The 18,333-nt window shown below is 34.9% G+C and overlaps 2 protein-coding genes across 2 annotated transcripts; one reads left to right on the forward strand and one right to left on the reverse strand.

The window, feature by feature from the left end:
• Window positions 1-6,551: 6,551 nt before the first annotated feature.
• On the reverse strand, window positions 6,552-10,390 carry LOC137933832 (THAP domain-containing protein 1-like). Its single transcript, XM_068777897.1, has 4 exons — window positions 9,938-10,390; window positions 9,746-9,860; window positions 9,075-9,267; window positions 6,552-7,258 (listed from the first exon to the last, which is right to left on the reverse strand). The coding sequence occupies exons 1-4, from the start codon at window positions 10,005-10,007 to the stop codon at window positions 6,620-6,622; spliced, it is 1,017 nt and encodes a 338-aa protein (XP_068633998.1). The 5' UTR covers window positions 10,008-10,390; the 3' UTR covers window positions 6,552-6,619.
• A 133-nt stretch (window positions 10,391-10,523) lies between these two features.
• Window positions 10,524-14,126, forward strand: Rab39 (RAS oncogene family member Rab39). The gene is made up of 3 exons (XM_068777761.1): window positions 10,524-10,719; window positions 10,802-11,153; window positions 12,719-14,126. The coding sequence occupies exons 1-3, from the start codon at window positions 10,612-10,614 to the stop codon at window positions 12,925-12,927; spliced, it is 669 nt and encodes a 222-aa protein (XP_068633862.1). The 5' UTR covers window positions 10,524-10,611; the 3' UTR covers window positions 12,928-14,126.
• Window positions 14,127-18,333: the final 4,207 nt, after the last annotated feature.

Genomic DNA, 18,333 nt, shown 5'->3' on the forward strand with positions numbered 1-18,333 from the left:
AAATCTGTGGAACAAATTGTACATGAGAAAAATATATAAACTAAATAAAGCTGTGATGCTGCAATAGAAAATACAACTGAAGTGTTTGAGGATGAATGAAAGGAATGGAATGATTGAGAAAGGAAGATGGAATTTTGGAATGATAGAAGGAAGAAAAAAAGATATTGTGAACTATAGAAGACGAGGACGAAAATAAAAAAATTCATGTGAAAAGATTGTTAAGAAATAAAAAACCCTGTTCCCAACAAAATAGGGGTGAAAGGAGAGGTCCCAATAGCGGAGGCCTCATTTATATAAAAAAACCTCTTTGCTTTTATTCCCACCGGTAAATAAATAGCGATGTATTTTTAAAATACTAAGCTACGTTGCTGGAAGAATAACTCTTCAAAAGTGACAGCGGATACTGTTGAGGTTCAAACTTTCTGTAGTAATCTCCGCAGCTTGGGTATGCCCACACTAGATGGGCTGAAGGCATTGTTAAGTTCACGGTAATCTTTTGGATCCTGGTCGCATCTAATTGATCATATTGGAAAACTACGGAGAAAGCCTATGTAGTTGTGTCCTCGAGGACTCCATCAGAACCTGAACATGATTGGAAAGCCGCCAAACTTAAATCGCTTAGACAGACTCTTCATAAAGAGTCTACGCCCAAAGAGACCTCGACGAAGACTCGATAGGTATTGTCACATTCTCAGGTTAGTAATTAGTAAACTTGGAAGGGACCAATATATAGCTACTTCCGCTATGCAGCAGTAGTCGTGCAATGAAGTGCACCGCCCGTAAGCCCGCTGATAAATGCGCGTGCAGTGAACAATGCGATACACAACTACCACCGTTAATCTACTCTACACGTGACCCCTCCGCGGGGCATCCTCAGGAGATGTAAGACCGACCAGTGCCAAACATCGACGGTGTTTATCAGCGGGCTGTGCACTTCATTGCACGACTACTGCTACATAGCGGAAGTAGGCATATATTAGTCCCGTTCTTAGTATCGACTGCTGCAAGGTAATGCCTGAATCTATTAGATAGTAATTATTAAAATAATAGAGTAACTGAACCGCGTGTTAAAATGTTATTTAAAAAAATGTCTACAGCAAATAAAAAAGTAACACTAGCAACCACATGCTTTTGAAACAATATAAAACTTGTTTCATCCTCTGAAGTGCTACGTATTTAAATGAAGTTGTCATCTGAGAGTACTTGAAACGTAAAACGTGCTCACTGCAAGAGAAATTAAAAGCGGCGACTAACAGCGCCATCTATATTTTGATATGCGAACTGCAAAATAAAAACTTCAATGCTTGTCAAAAATTGTAAGCAATACTTTATGTCTATGAATATAACTTTGAAAATAAAATATTTGACTATGATAAATCATGCAAGTTAATTATTATATTTAGATAATAGGTAAAGGCTTCCTCCATAAATCGCCACGATGACCGATCTTGTATTACTCGCATCTAGCGACTTCCTTGACTAAATACTAACTAGTAAGAGATCTTTTTTTTTGTTTCGGTGGGGGAAATCTTCCGGTATTCAAGATGCCCTGACTCTGGTGGGAGGACAGGGGTATGTGGGATTCCTACCCACTAAAACCCCTCCCCCCCGGTGGTCGCCCTCTGCGCTAAACGGTCAGGGATCGCCACGCGGTCTTCCCTCGCGCCGTGCTATTTTTCGATAGCCCGTCCCGGGGTATGCGTGGATACGCTACCCCCGAAACCCACGTGGTGCTATCACGATGGTTCGTGACCACGTCGAACCATCGTCCGCCTCAGAGTCGCCGAAGCCAGTAGGAGTTTAGGGCCCCCACCCTAAACTCCCGCAACTAGTAAGAGATCTATACCAGCTAAAAATATATGAGTTGATTTCTCGGTAATAATAAGAACAGTAGATGGAGTTTCACGAAGCTGTTCTAACTAAGCCGTAACGTGAGCGGCAAAGGCTTGCTCACGAGTCCTCCCACCTCTTCCGACCGCACGTATCGCCTCCCTCCCCGAACTACTCCCTCCACCACCCTTCTTCTATCTAGTACGGTTAGCAAAACATAACATGATATTCTAAGAATGACATCAAATTTACTGTACCCGGCGATACATATTGCACATCGACCTTCGGAAAGAGACAATCCGCTAATTTTCGGCTTTATAGAGCGTTATCTCTGTCGCACGAAATACAACGACTGACAAAACGTCACATAGGTAGTGTGGGACAGAGATAGTGCTCTACGAAGCCGAAATTAGACGGTTGTCTCTTTCAAAAGGTTTATGTGCAATATTTATGACCGGGTACTGTAATTTACTTATAAAATTCATTTTTTAAAATGCTCTCACATTAGACTTCGCAGATCTCTCTTATTTATTATGTAATAATTTTATTAAACATTAAACTTTTGTTGAAATAGTTTCTAATATTCTATAGTAGTGTGCAGGATTTTGTGATAAAACAGAATTTTTTATTTATTTATTTAATGGATTCAGGCGTTACCTTGCGAAAGTCCATCCTAAGTAAGAAAAGGACCAATATTTAGCCACTCCGCACAGCAGAAGTGGCTAAATATTGGTCTAATATTGGTCCTTTTCTTACTTAGATTTTTTATTTACCGGACTCTGCTATCTAAATGGCATTTGCAGGTTCCGTTTTAGGTGGCACGGCGCATAGGCCGCCGAGTTCTTAGATTGCTTCAGGGAACGCTCCTTGAAGTAACTAAGTTCCAAGGTTCCACGAACGGACCTCAGCTTGGTCTGTCATACAACGATAATACCGGCTTGGTAGTTTGCTATTGCCTGGTTTATATCACTACTATCACTTCGGAAAGCTTTAGTACTAGAAGAAATAGCAGAAGAAACTCCACCAAATCTTCTATCTGGTATGATAGGGGTTCACGTCCTCTATGATATACGATCCAACCTCTTTTTCGACGAGACCAATTGGTTACTACTACTGTAATTATAATATTGTTACAAATCACGAGTTGCAGAACCTGCTAAACAATAAACACGGAACCCTAGGATCAAGAAGTGCTGTAAACACGAGTGACCTTGTTATTTATAAATTTTTGTGTACGGTTCTCGGAAATCGAGTCCTATCTCGAACTTACTAGAGCCTTCTCTGTAGTATACGTAAGTAAACTCCTCGTGTCGACATTTTCTTCAATTCAGTGTTTTTTTCGAGTTATAAGATTAAAATTTACAATCAGTGATACAAAGTGAGTGATTATTTAGCAAGTTATTTGGACAGTGATTTCTAGATCGATTTGGAAGCGAAGTTTGGAGTAAGCGGAAGTATACTTTGTGTTAAAGTAGGGTGAACATCTGATTTTTGAATACAGAACTCCGTGTGAACCAGTGGTGTTTCATATAATTAATAAAAAAAGAAAACCCTGTCTGAGTTTGTTGTTAGCATATTTTAAAACAGCGCGCATTTGAAACCCTCTTGGGTTAAAGAATGTTATTATAGAAGATTCAATATAAATCTAGCTTCTATAAAATTGAGCTCTTCTGGTTCCTTTGTCAATGTGAACTTCATTAGTGAGACAACAAACTAAATTCCACAAATTTGGACCTAATATATTCTCTTGAATACTAGAATAAGATTTACTTAATACAAAAGTTTAGTATAGTCAGTCTGAGAGTAAGCTAACACAGACAGATTCTAAATTTAAAATAATTAAAATAACGGTTAATTTAAAATCAATTGCAATCATAATTTAGAATCCAAACATTCTTTATTTAATAATTAGCTATGCTTTCGACTTCAACCGCGTGGTATTCAACAAATAAGTATGTAGTATTTTTTTTTTTCGATTTTTCTTTAATTATTATTTATTTGCGGTATTTTGTAACAGCTTGATAGAAAAATTTTGCAGTATTTTGTGTATTTGTTGCACTATTTTCTTGAATGTGTATAATGTAATGAGAATTTTTCTAAAACAAAAGTAACTTAAATACCCCTTTTTGCATCAGTCCTGTCAAAATAGGTTCAGTCATTTCAGATATTGGCCAGAATAGAGAGACAGGTAGACAAAAATAAAAAAATGTAATTTTGTTACATGTACCGTATACACCTATCCCAGATTTAGACGGTAGATACGTTCCTGAGAAAAACGTGTAAATCGAAAATTTAAAATTTTCAAGTCAAAACCGTGTAAATCGAAAAACTCGCAGAAAATGCACGATTTTGCTATTTAACAGTTACGATTTTGTTCAATAATTTTAGGTGTACACAGAAATAAAAATAAAATGCATTGACAAGTTAAAATATTTAATATATTACGGAAAAACTTTTTTTTTTATTTAATTACTTTACACATTAAACAGAAGAACAAAAAAGAAATTACTCTCATTCTTTTTTTCGGAATCGAGGGTTCGAACTTCACTTTCATCACTCGAAGTTATTTGTGCCGATTCGATGTTTGAAGCAGAAATATTAACATTATGAGAGATGGTAATAAAATCGGTTATTAAAACAAATAAAAAAAACTTATTTGGAAAACCGTGTAAAAGCGAAAACGTGTAAATCGGAGGATAGGTGTATTTTGATTTAAATATTACAAACTTCAATTTTATTTATTTTTATAGATTAACTGACTAATTTTTTTGCCGTCCCTACCGCGGCGCGTGTCACGACGCGTCTAAACATGAGCGTGTTTAAAATGCAATTAAACGTTGAGTACTTATTCCTACGTTTTTTTATGATGTAATATACTCGGCAAAGCAAAAGTATTTTAATTACAAAAACACGGTGTTACCGGGTATTTGTAAATTAAAAAAAAACTCTAATAACTCATGCAATCACAGTGCGCAGAAATATGCACACAGGATGATTAGTTTTAGAAAAAACTTCAAAGGTTCGAATGTGTATTTCATTTACTGTCTAACATCCAAAAATCAATTATTTCAGAAATAATAAATAACGAAACGGTGTTTTAATAGGAAAAAGCGTTGGAACAGTACTACATATTGAAATTAATAATTGTTTACTATCTGTCGCTGCAGACAGTTGAGGTCTCGATGATTAATATTGCACATCGACCTTTGGAAAGAGACAATTGGCTAATTTCGGCTTTGTAGAGCACTATCTCTGTCCCCCACTACCTTTGTCATGTTTTGTCAGTCGTTGCATTTCGTGCGACAGAAATAACGCTCTACGAAGCCGAAATTAGCCGATTGTCTCTTTCCAAAGGTCGATGTGCAATATTTATCGCCGGGTATTGTACACGGAGGAGACTCTAGATGCGATCGGAAGGTTCTTCGACGTGGCGAATACGACAACCACCGCGCAGATACTAGCGCACAACCTGAGGATGGTAATTTGGAGTAGGGATGAGAAAGTGGTCGCACGAAACGTAATTTTAAAAAGAGGACATTGTTAGAGCGACGTGAAAAACAAAGAAGATACCATTGATTTGATATTTGAAATAATACATAGTGTACTCCTTATTATCAATCGCCTTTATTTGTATCAATTTTACATACCTATTGACTAACAGTCGACGACCGTTGAGGCCAGAAATTTCTCGAGCGGCGATGGATTAGGCGTGGGTAGAAGTTGGACAGCACAAGACTGGTCATTGTAACGATTTTGGGGGAAACCCATACCTTACAGTGGACGGCTCTCGGCTGCATGAATAAATGAAATTGCTGCACAAAATATTTTGCTTTTGTAGAACCTACAATATGTCATCGTCAACGGCGCAATCAGGGGAATCCCACGCCAAAGCGCTCTATATTTAGTTATTTCTCGCCTTATGATTTGCTGACGGTTTTGTGTCGTTTAATATGTATTTTTTTTCATAGTTTAAAACTATTACCACCAATTGGTATAACTATAGGCTAGGCTTGATCAATATACACAGAAAAAACTAGAAAAAATTTGAGCTAATGTAACCCCTAGAAAGAATCTCGCCCTTCATTATTACTCTCTGATAGTTCAGTGATTCATTTACTTTCTCATTCTATACAAAGTTCGTTGAAATGCCGTGTCGTGTCAAATTTGTCGTCAAGATAAAAACATTAATTCATTAAATCTGTAAATAATGATTTGATAAAATCTTTTAAATATTTTACTTGTACATTATTTACGTATGTTATAAGATGAATGTAAAAATTAAAGAAATTCAATATAAATCTAATTGAATGAGATTCTATCAGGAACGAATGAAATTAACCGACATAGTTCAGCGATTCGACAAGTTGAAATGTCAGTGGGCAGCTCAAAGCACGCAGATATATATAGATTATATTCCCATCAATAACATACGGCTCTTTAAAGGAATGTTCCGCTTACGATAAAATTCCCCTTGAATTAAAAAAAAAATATTTATTGTCGTTCGCACAAAATTTCTAATTATCAGAAATAGTTCAGATTATCAAGGTATATATATCAAAGCTTTGTCTGTTTTTTTGTATCTCTGCAAATATAATCTATATTTGTAAAAAAAAATATGCAAAACATATTGTAATCGGATATGTATCTTAAGATAGCATAATACATATATGTATTTATAACCTCTAATTGTTTGAAATGTACGGGATGTTAATAAATGTACATACAAAAAAATAAATCAATATATTTTCAATTTATTCACATAGAAAAATTTCATGTCAACTTAATTCGACTAACGAATGGACACTCTACACAGAAGTTCCGAGTCTGTTTGCTCCGATACAACTTTCAACAAGGTACTACTGGACAGGACATTCCTCGCTTCATATCCAGAGTTTAGCCATGACTCCAGCACATCTGTACTGGGCAACATTGTTCTTAACGTATTCCTAATGTATATGTAAGCTTGCGGCGAGTACTTGTATATACTGAGGGCAAAGTTCTTCAAATCGTCTGTATGTTTCATTGGCATTGCTAGAACTAAACCGTTTGTGTCTTCTTTAATTTTATCTTGCAACAACAGAAGAATTCTCGCTTTTTTCTTTCTCTTCTGTTCTAATATATTCTTCTTCATCTCTATCACCTTTTTCAATCTACCTAGAAATCTGTTTTGTCTATTGTACACTCGCATGTTACATTTTAACTTGTCTCTTAAACTGATGGCCTGCCTCTGCATTCTTTGCACCTCCGTGAACAGTTTCAATAACTCCACATTTTCATCATCAATGATGTTTCTCTCATTTGTACTCCCTATGTGGTTCTCTTTTGTATGTCTGTTTGTTTTCGCATAGTGCTCTTGGTCTGATTCCATGTCATATTCCTCTTCATCGTCCTCATCATGATCAAGAGTTTCTTCATCTATGTACTCCACCTGGTGAAAGAGATAGTCATTATTCCAGAGATTTTTTTTTAATGTCCATGTATATGACCTGAAAAACTGAGCAAAATTTGAACAAGATTTTACCTAAGAGGACATAAAAAAGATAAGAGATAATTCAAGAGTTGATAGGATGAAACAGTGGAGATGGCTGGGAGGCACTGGGAGCACTAATAAGGTGGCAAAATGGGGCAGATTACACGAAAGGCACACAACATTAAGAACAAAACAAAAATAGTAGTTTCCTTGAAAGCATACCAAGCATTTCAATTCAATTTGTGATCCACACAGTAAGAGTATGGAACAATATGCAGGCTTCCTTATTTCCCGAGAATTATAACCCAAATCTTTTCAGGGTTAGAGTGAACCATATTATCCTTTCAAACAGGTGTATTGCTGGTAATAAATAAAAGAAAAAAATTGGAACATTTATCATGTACCCTACCATTTAGAATAACCTAATGGATATGTAATTTATATATAAATACATTATTTAACTAAATAAGAAAGGACCAATATCTAGCCACTTGTCGAGTGCCACTCGGTGTTTAGCACTAATCGGTGTAACAACTCCTGAAGATGCCCCGTGGAGGGGTGAAACACGTGTTGAGTGAATTTACAGTGGCGGTTGTGTAGTTGGCATTGTCTGTCGCATGCGCATTTACGAGCGGGCTGGCGGGCGGTGCACTTTCATGCACGACAACCATTGCATGTGCGGAAGTGGCTAGATATTGGTCCTTTCTTATTTAGGATGGACTTCCGCAATGTAACGCCTGATTCCATTAAATACATTATTTAACTGATTAATTTTGTTGAACACAACAAACATGTGTGTTTATATGTACACATTGACTATATGATACTTGTGCATTCTTCTATTTCTTTACTAGTTGGTTGTCCAACAAATTGCCTTGAGTAATAAAACTGCCCATTATACTTATGTAGATATAAATCCATGTATTTCTTTTCTGACTTGCATGGTAAAAAGTATTAAAGAAAACACAACACTGACTGAAATACTGAGTAATTACTTTCTAGATTAATATTTTACAATCTTCTTGTTGCCATGGTGGGTACCACAGACTTTTTAAAATTTTTACACCTCTCTATGTAACATACACAAATTTTATATTAAAAGGTAACTTGTGGCAAGTCCACTTTTAAATTGCTCTTCTATGTGGGCCCAATGTTGAGAAACACTATTCTAAATATACAGACAGATATATTTAAAATTCAACTTCATTTATTGTAACCACATTGACTGTTGATTTTGTTATTAATTCATCTGTATTTTAAAAACTACCTGTATACCAATAAATAGTAATATTTTTATACATACTGTATTCTAATATTGGAGACTATACTGGCTATAATATAGGTTTTTGCTAACAAATAGGCTATTAATATAAGCTAGAATCACTGTAGAGGCTATTGAAATTTAGTCAATATGATGTTGGCATGCACAATCTATTTTGTCAGAACCCAAGTCGGAAGTGATTTTTTAATGTTATAATTACAAATATTTATGCTGAGATTAAGATGACTAAACAAGATTAAAACCTTAACCTAAAATTAATAGTTTAATAAATTAGTAAAAGCATTAAAGTTTTTACACCAGTAACCAATCATCCTGTACACTTAAGCATTCGCAGAAATCACATGATCTTAGAAGAATATATTTTTCAAAGTCTTGGCCGAGCAGTCCCAAAAGATTTTCACCATCTCCTTTCATAAGTATCTCTAGGGCATTTTACACTCCTAAGGTTTTATGAACAACATTTAACATAAAATCTGGGTTTTTAATTCATACCTCCAAGACATGATTTGGTAACTTCAAAGACGGAACGGCTTTGCTTATCAACACAACTCTATTTTCACTGTCACATTCAAAACAGTCCACAGAGAAATGCTGTACGCAAATATATGAGAAGTCTGTAGGTGTCCAATTGTTCCTGCCAGTGAGGTCGGTCCAGATTTGTCTCAAGTTTGCATCCTCTGGAAATCTATTGATAAAACATTTTAAGGTTGTTTATTTATAAAACCCAGTATAATCTTAATAAATACAAATTTGAAGAATTGCTCATCCGAAGTGGCACTGGGTGGAGTACACCGCTTGTGCAACGTTAGGCTTTTGGTATCAAAGGATTCTTAACCAGTGACCACCAGCTGTGGGTAGATTCTCCACTAGGTGGACCAACGACATGTTGAGTGACGCCGGAAGTGGGTAGATGCGGCCAGCGATATACTGATCATCGTCGCGATATTTATGTGAGACCTATGCCTTGCAGTGGGCATAAATTGGCTATCAAGTTACAACTGAACAATAGAACATTATATATGAGCATAACAATATTCAGCAGTTATTGAATTCCTTCTACAACCACTGGAGGGTGTCTAAAAAAGAAATTTTGATGGTCAATTTAAATTATGATGGTTGGAAGTATGAAGAACATTCAAGTTGTAGAAGCAAATAGTCCTTACCTAAAAAATGAGTCGGAGTTCAAATTTTTCGACTCCTCACATCCTAAAACTGCGCAAGTTTTCGTAATTTCCGTATCGGCCTCAGTATTCTGTTTTAGCTCGGGAGCAACCATAGCTACAATTGTAAACATGTATTTAATTAAAATACAATCTTACGTATACCTCATCAAAGACACATCACTAAATACGCACCAACGGGGGTTTGTTTAGATTTGTTATCTTCAACTTCTTTCATTTTCAAAAGGGCTTGATTGAAATTCATTATCAACGAGTCCTAACACACAAATTTGGCGGGATTTCTCCGAGCACTATAAGTTATATATTTACTTATTTCCACACAAATCAACTAAAATAAAACTGTCTTAATGTTAATTAATCACGATTAAATTTACAAAGTTGGATGGCTCGGGCGCCTGCAACAGCCCCTACGATAACAGGTTATAGTCATGAATGTACTCGCCATTTACGTAAACTAACTGATACGTTTTCTTAATTCTACAACTTGTGTAATATATTATTAAGAATTATTGAATAAAGTATATGTACAATAATGTTATCTTTTCAAATTAAAAGGGGGGCAGATTTATTAAATTTTAAGCATATTTAAATAACCCATGACATTTGTTTGTGGCACAGATTAAAGAATAGCTTTGATGTGGTAATAAACAAAAACTATCACACGAGCGTCTATGGCTAGACTACGTAACTATCATGTGAGTCTATGATGCGTGAGCTGCGCTGTGTCTTTTTCGTTTATCTGTGAGTCTGTTTTCTATTTTCTGTGATGAGATGTCACAGTGGTTTCACTTCATTTGTACGCAAGTTTGTGACGAGATCTTTGTTGTTACCGAGTTTATGCTCGGAAAATGGTTGACCCAATATTCGATTACCAATTTAGGCTCATCCTAATTGGGGATAGCACGGTGGGGAAAAGTTCACTTCTGAAATATTTCACAGACGGAAAATTCGCCGAGGTGCGTATCATTAGCTAATGTTTTTGTCTTTGTGATACAAATTTATTTGTAATTTTGTTGCGAATTACGCATTAATTTTTAGCTCTCCGACCCGACGGTGGGCGTTGATTTCTTTGCTAGAATAATTGAAGTGCAGGACGGTACAAGGATTAAACTGCAACTCTGGGACACTGCTGGGCAGGAAAGGTTCAGGTCTATTACGAAGTCTTACTACAGGAACTCTGTCGGTGCTTTACTAGTGTACGACGTATGCAATAGATCGAGCTTCGAGCACATACCTCTATGGATGATGGAAGCGAAAAGACACATAGAGCCACACAGGCCTGTTTTTGCCTTAGTTGGTTGTAAGGTTGACCTGGTGGGCACAGACAATAAAAATGGTGCTAGAAGAGAAGTAACTTGCGAAGAGGCTAGGATGTTTGCTGAGGAAAATGGTAAGTATCTTTTGTCAGTAGCCTCATGTAAGATATTTTAAGCTTTTGATAAAAATGTACTTGTTGTTTATTACACAAGACAAGGTCAGTTTATTTTGCATACATTTTGTCATGCGGATATATTCAATGTCTAATTCATGTTGACCCTGAATTATGCTAAGTCAACACACAGACAGTATAATTTTGTAAGTACATGGGCATATACAAAAAAACCATATATCCTTATATGTCTTGACACTATACATATAGCATTTTATAATCATAAATGGAAATGATTTAATCCATTTCATATTAAAAAAAAACTTTCTCATACATATTTTTATGTTTACTTGTAATAAAGATTTTATATCTAAAAGTTTAAAAGTATATCTTAATCTTTAAAATTTTGGAATAGATAGTAAAGTAATTCTTTCTAAGCTCAATACAAAGAAGAGACGTACACATTGTAAAAATACCTTATTACCACGTGCTAATTAGTTCTGTAGCATTTTTTGTATGCCACATACAAAACTGTCTATATATATATATGTTCCCCTACTAGCTGACTCAATATTTATGCATCACACTACTTAGTGATAGAGAATGCCTGTAAGGAATTGAATCACCTTCAACTTCTCAGCATTCTATGGATACTGTGTGAATACCATATGCATGGTATTTTTGGTAGAGGGCCTGGGTATAGTGCTCCAGGCTGATAATCCACATAGCAAGTATAAGACCTTCAAACAATGTATTTGAATTCACATTCACCAACTTGACTCCTCTTCTTAACAAACCAAATTATAAATGATAAACAAAGCTGCTTTGGAAGCCCATTTTATAAATTATCTGGTGTGTTCTTGAAAGGCCAAAATCCTTTAGTAGGTCATAGAAAGATTTTGTTGATGTTATACCTCTAGGTCCTATAAAATTAGATTAAAATAAATATAGATATAATATTGTGATCAAAAAGTAAGGTGCCAGTGCTATTTCCAATCCTGGAAACAGTCTGCAATTTGCTTACTTACAGGGTGAAACTGAGGAGGTGTATGTATGGCCTTGAGGGTTATTTTGAACCATACTCCAACATGTGATTACTTTTTTAAACAAGTGAATGGAAGCTATATAATAAAGAAATAAAAATATTAAATGTAAAATTGTAGAAATTTGGATGAAAGGCGAAGGAAGTGAGGTGATGTATGGAAGGAAAGGAATGAGAGATATTGTGAATGGTATTGTCGTAAATAATGAAAAACATCAAAGGATGAAAGATGAGAAACTGCGTCCATCCATGATAGGGTTTGAACAAGAGGCTCCAAAAAATGGGGCCATTTTTTTTAATAACTTTAGAAAGAATACGTTTTGAAATGTTGAGGTATATATGTATATAAATGATTTATTTTTTGTTAAATTATTAAGGTCTTATACTGGTATACATTAAAATATGTTCCAAATGTATTATCATCATGTCTGCTAATAAACGCCGAGACAGAGACCTCTATTTATTTTATTTTTGGATTTATTGACTTATTCATGTCTGTTACTGGCACATGTACAATATGTATACATATGTCCAATCTTTTCAGGTCTTCATCATGTAGAAACATCAGCCAAGACAGGTTTAAATGTGGAGGAAGCATTTGTTTTAGTAGCGCAGGAGGTGTACAATCGCATACAAACTGGTGAATACAAAGTTGAGGATGGTTGGGACGGGATTAAAACAGGGTTTAACAGACCAAACGGAATGGACTTTAACCTCCTCGAGGCGGAGACGGTTCAGTCAACTTGCTGCTAAAGAGATTTATTATTCTTTTGTACATAATGATTCATATAATTAGTATAGGTGTGTATTACATAAGTATAAATTTATTATAATGTAGTTGATACATTTTGGCACACAGTTTACAAGTTCAGGTAAAATATGCAGCATTTTTGTTTGTTATATTTTATTTAACCTTTCAAAGTGTATTTTATATAAAAAGCGATCGTCAAATTTCATTAACATTTTTATTGCGTCATACAATTACAAATATAGTATCGAATGAAGTTTAAAAATGCAATTCACAATTTTTTTTTTAAATATTTAAATGACATTTTAATTCAGACAAATTTTATAGTTTTTGTTTAATTTTATAGACGCTAAAATAGTATGCATTTTAATTCTGATATTGTTAAATTTAACAATTGTGATAAAATAATGAAACAATTTTAAATGAATCCGAAATTAAATTTCGAAATCAAATCGGTTAGTAAGGTTCTGAATTTAAAATGAACTCTTCACGCGTTATTTTTTTTTATTATACCACACTAAATTGCCATGAATTTTTTAATATTGATACAAGATTTTTATCACTTTGTGACGTCTATATAATTTTATTTATCAACGGTCATTTTAAATAGCACAATTAAATACCGCTCTTTAATTTCAACGGAAAAACAACCAAAGACGTGTTGGTTAATTACCTAACCACTTACAAGTAATTAGGTTTTAATGTATAGTTTATTATAATTGACCGTAATGGTAGTAACTGAGTACCTGGCAACACGAGTCTAACATTACTAAAATGAAATTGTTTCCCATCGATGTAAAGAATGAAACTCAATTTTATGTTACTTATTGATGGATTTACGTGGTGGCAAAGTTCAACTTTTTTTTTAATATAATTAAATACAGAATATAAAAGGTCCGTCCAGTTGTGCGGGCGTGTGCCTCATGAAGGACTAATTATTATTGATCGTAATTATTCAGAATGATAATACATGTTGGAGTTGTATTAAATGGATATAAAAAGTTGTAAACAGTTTCCACGTGGAATAATAAGCATAAAATCATTGCCTTTACGTCAGAATTTCGAAAAAAAAATGGCGGATACTATAATGACGTATGGTTCGCGCTCAAAATTTGTGAAGCGTTGTTTTTAAGTTGACATTTATAATTTTACTACGTAATCACTACGCTGTTATTATAATGCTTGAAGGCAGTAAAGTTTTTGTTAATCATTATGTTGTTTTAATTCCGTTCCATTTAATTATAATTGACCTGAAGAGTCAAGCCGATGACCTAATTACGGGACATTGTGTGCACAAAGGTTTTATTTGATAAACTAACATTGTTTCGAAACGTGTTGTATTAGGAGATTTATTCAACGTATTGGGCATATTTAATCTATTTTAAATTGCTAAAAACACCGTATTGCGGTTGAATTGAATTTTAAATTTTCGAGTTGTCACATCGTATTGTAATTATTTGGGCTTGGTTTAGTGATATTGACCTAGTTATATATGTTTATATGAAACGGTGACTTCATTAATATGAGATACGACGAATAGTAAAACAAAGAAAATATCGCCTTTGTGAAATCAATATCCGCTAACTGATTGAATAAAAACGTTCGTCTGTGAGATTTTAGAATTGACGCATAGAGCATAATACTATGATCAAAAAGTAAGGTGAATTTGTTTATAAAAAAAAGGTTTTTTTTTATTTTTCCAAATCGAATTCATCTTCATCCGATAATACGTTCTTTTGTCAACGCTTTTGCCAATCCTCGAAACAGTCTGAATAGTCTTTTTAAGGTGTAGTCTTCAAGACCTTCGATACGATCTTTATCTATTGAATCGTGTTAAAACTACGTACCCCGCACTGGTCTTTTGAGTATGCTAAGTGGCCAAAAGCACGGAGCCAAATCAGTCGAATACGGTGATTGAGAAACGATATCAGTTGACTTTTTGACGCTTTTTTTTTAAAAAAAATAAGCGATTTTGGCGCCAATCGAGACTTGACGTTTCAGACACAAAACATTCTTCAAAATTGTTTGAGCTGAGCCAAATGATATGGCAACTTTTAACAAACATACGCTTGGCAAATGTTATAGACAATCCTACCAACTTGGGAAAAATTTACTTAATGCCCCGGACATTTTAAATCTCAATTTCACCTTATTTTTTAATCGCAGAATACTTTAGAGACAGTATACTATATAAAACTTGAAGTTAGCAGTCTTCTTAAAGGAGAATATGGCTGATAAATAGATAGTATTATGTATCCATGTCCTCGGAACAAAAAGACGAAAGTCTACTAGCAATATATGCTACCATTGATGACTTACGGAATTGAAACGTGGTGTCTCATTTAACGAGACATGAAGATGGAACGAAGAAATGTGCTTTCTAACGAAAGAACATAGGCCAGCAAATTGGCGAGTTGAAATGTCAGTCTGCAGGTCACATAACAGAACAGACGGTGCTGGTACCCTAAAGTGGAAACGATGGCCCAGAAAACAGCAGAAACATAACTTTGTTAAGATCATTGGAAGACGCTGGTTGGAAGATGCTTCCAACCGGTTCTATTGAAAAACTTTGAGGTTTATTCCCAGCAGTGGACTTCCTGCGACTAAAATCATTGATAATCGAAAACTTCAAAAGGTAAATTAAAGAAATAGTTTAAAAACGTATATCTGATGAATTATATTTCAGGGATTCTTCCGGTAGGTGTTGGTTGTAATAACAACACGAAGTCCGAAGTAGAAGTGTATATATTCATTGTTGTCTATTGTCTCATGTGAAGTTTTTGCTGTTAGCCTTGTGGCTTTTACAGCTTCGAGTAGTAGAGATATCGAAGTGGGGCTCGAAACTTTCTCGGAGTAGAAAAGACCGCATGGACCTACTTGGTGGAACGATAGATGTATATTGATCAAACATAACCCATATTTATGCCGATTCTTAAAAACTATGAAAACAATATTCAACGCAAAAACGGTCAGCCAATCACAAGGCGAAATGTAGTGTAGTGTAGAGCGCTCTCTCTTTCGCCCGACGTAAACGCTCTGACGTGGGATTCCCCTGTTTGTTGCGCATCTGACGATGATGCAATGTAGCTCCTACAAATGCATCTCTTACATGTTATCTTTCTTCGCCAATTAATTGTTTAAAATCGTACATCATGTCGTCCGGCTTATCCGGAGTATTTTAATTTTCATCTTAATCGTAAATGATTAACTAGAATCAGTTGGTCGGTGTACACTATTACAAGCCGCTGATGACCTTCTAAACTTGCACTGTCAGTGTAAATTAATGTGACATATTTCAAAGTGACACACTCTATGCACATGTACAGGATATGTGGGATTCTTCCTAGGGCCGGTAAGTTTTGAGGTATTTAATGGTATCAGCCGTTACCTTGCGGAAGTCCATCCTATAGTAACTGAGTCACTACCGCCTCTGTGTTTGGCACTAGTCGGTGTAACATAACTCCTGAAAGATGCCCCGTGGAGGGGTGAAACACGTGTTGAGTGGCTTAACGGTGGCAATTGTGTAATTCGCATTGTTTGCCGCATACGCATTTATCAGCGGGCTAGCGAGCGGTGCACTTTGTTGCACGACTACCACTGCATGTGCGGAATAGGCTAAAAATTGGTCCTTTTCTTACTTAGTTTTGAGGTAGTAACAAAACGAAGTTCGATGTAAAAGTGTGTAAATTCATTCCAATATCGCTCGTATTTATATCGATTTAAATGATAAATTTTATTTCTGTGGGATTCCCCTTTTCGATGCGCCGCTGACGATGACTTAATGTTTCCCTTACAGCTGTAAAGATATTTGCAGAAAAATGATCTAAAAAATTAAATCTCTTTAAAATTTTTACACCAATAACACAGTAACTCTATAAATATACATGGATAGTTGGGAAAGGCTTGTGCCGATGAACATTTGCTGTCTTGATCCTTGGCCTCTAGGTGATGAGAAAGTTGGTAGCTAACGCCAAGTTGAAAGGAACACTACACATTACGGCGTTCATTACTTGAGAATCGAAGGATAGCTTTTTTCTTTTAAGACGGGACTGCGGGTTTTTTTGGAAACGCTCCTATATCTCTGCTATCATGTCAGCGTATATACGCCCCTGCAAGGCATATACCCTCCTCAAAGATATCTGCAATGTCTGTCCGCATCTAGCGACTTCCGGGCCTGTGACTATTCCGTCCACCTGGTCGCCACTCGAAAACCTTAGGCCCCACGGAAGTCCATGCATTTCAGACGAGCACTTCTTCGAGATACACCAGCGACCTTGGTTCTTTTGTGAATCAATTCACTTCTACTATCTCACAGCGAAGCGTCCAGTACAGCGTTTACTTCTTAGTTATCGATGAGCTGGATTATCTGATGAAATTTCCTAACAATAATAAAAATCAGAATGAACAATGATACACCTTTGTTTGTTCTTGATTATAAATCAGATAACAGATTAGAGAAACTAGCACGCGAATAACAAAGCATTCTATGTAATAATTACGAAATTTATATGAGCGTAATATAGCAGTGCTATTAATAAAACCGGAGGCAATTATTGGATGAAAACGGGATACGCTGTCTTGAGTGCAGTGAAGCGAAGGCAAACTATTATTTTCCAATATAAGGATTATTTTATTGTAGCTCAACCGTAAATATTGTATCTGTTGTGTTCACGCTCGCTTCATATTGCTGACAACTACGGTTATCTTACTTTTTGGTGTTAAATCATTTTAACGCGTTCGAATTTAAATTCAAATATCGAATTGAATTAGAACTCTGTCAATAATATAGTCGCAGCCATTATGTTCGAAATTGTAAATAATCCTTATATATACAGTAAATCCAAAATATTATACTTTAGAAAATATATACTTGCTTGGGTAATAACTAATCTCCAAGTTTATATCTTTTAAAAATGTAGTTAAAAGTTTGAAAATATATGTCGGCTAAATTATAACTCAAATAACACAGTTTTTAGAAAACAAAGCAATTTGTTTATATAGAACTGAATATTCACGTGATTTAGAAATTATAACGTGCATGGTTGAGTTTCGTTTATGATATGATTGGAGATTTTATAAAAATATATATAGTCTGTGTGAATAAAAGTACTTCATTGTAAATTTGTTTAAAACTTTTTTTCCATTATAGCCAGATTAAAAAAAATTACTATAAATAAAAAATATTTAAGTTGATCATCGCACTAGAAAGTTATTAAATAAAAATTTTTTTATACATATATTATTATAATTAATTATCGAAACAGGAGTCAAATACTTAGTTAGTTGCTATTACTATTTAAAATAATAGTTTAATAAATCGGTCCATTAATAAAAGAATGTCTATTATTATAATTATTTAGGCATTATGCAAAGTAATAATAATGCAATAAATAATAAAATGTTATATTTTA

This window comes from Battus philenor, unplaced genomic scaffold (assembly GCF_028537555.1).
Source record: "Battus philenor isolate CCGP_79_NKW_IND1 unplaced genomic scaffold, ilBatPhil1.0.hap1 SCAF_14, whole genome shotgun sequence".
Classification (NCBI taxonomy): Eukaryota; Metazoa; Arthropoda; class Insecta; order Lepidoptera; family Papilionidae; genus Battus; species Battus philenor.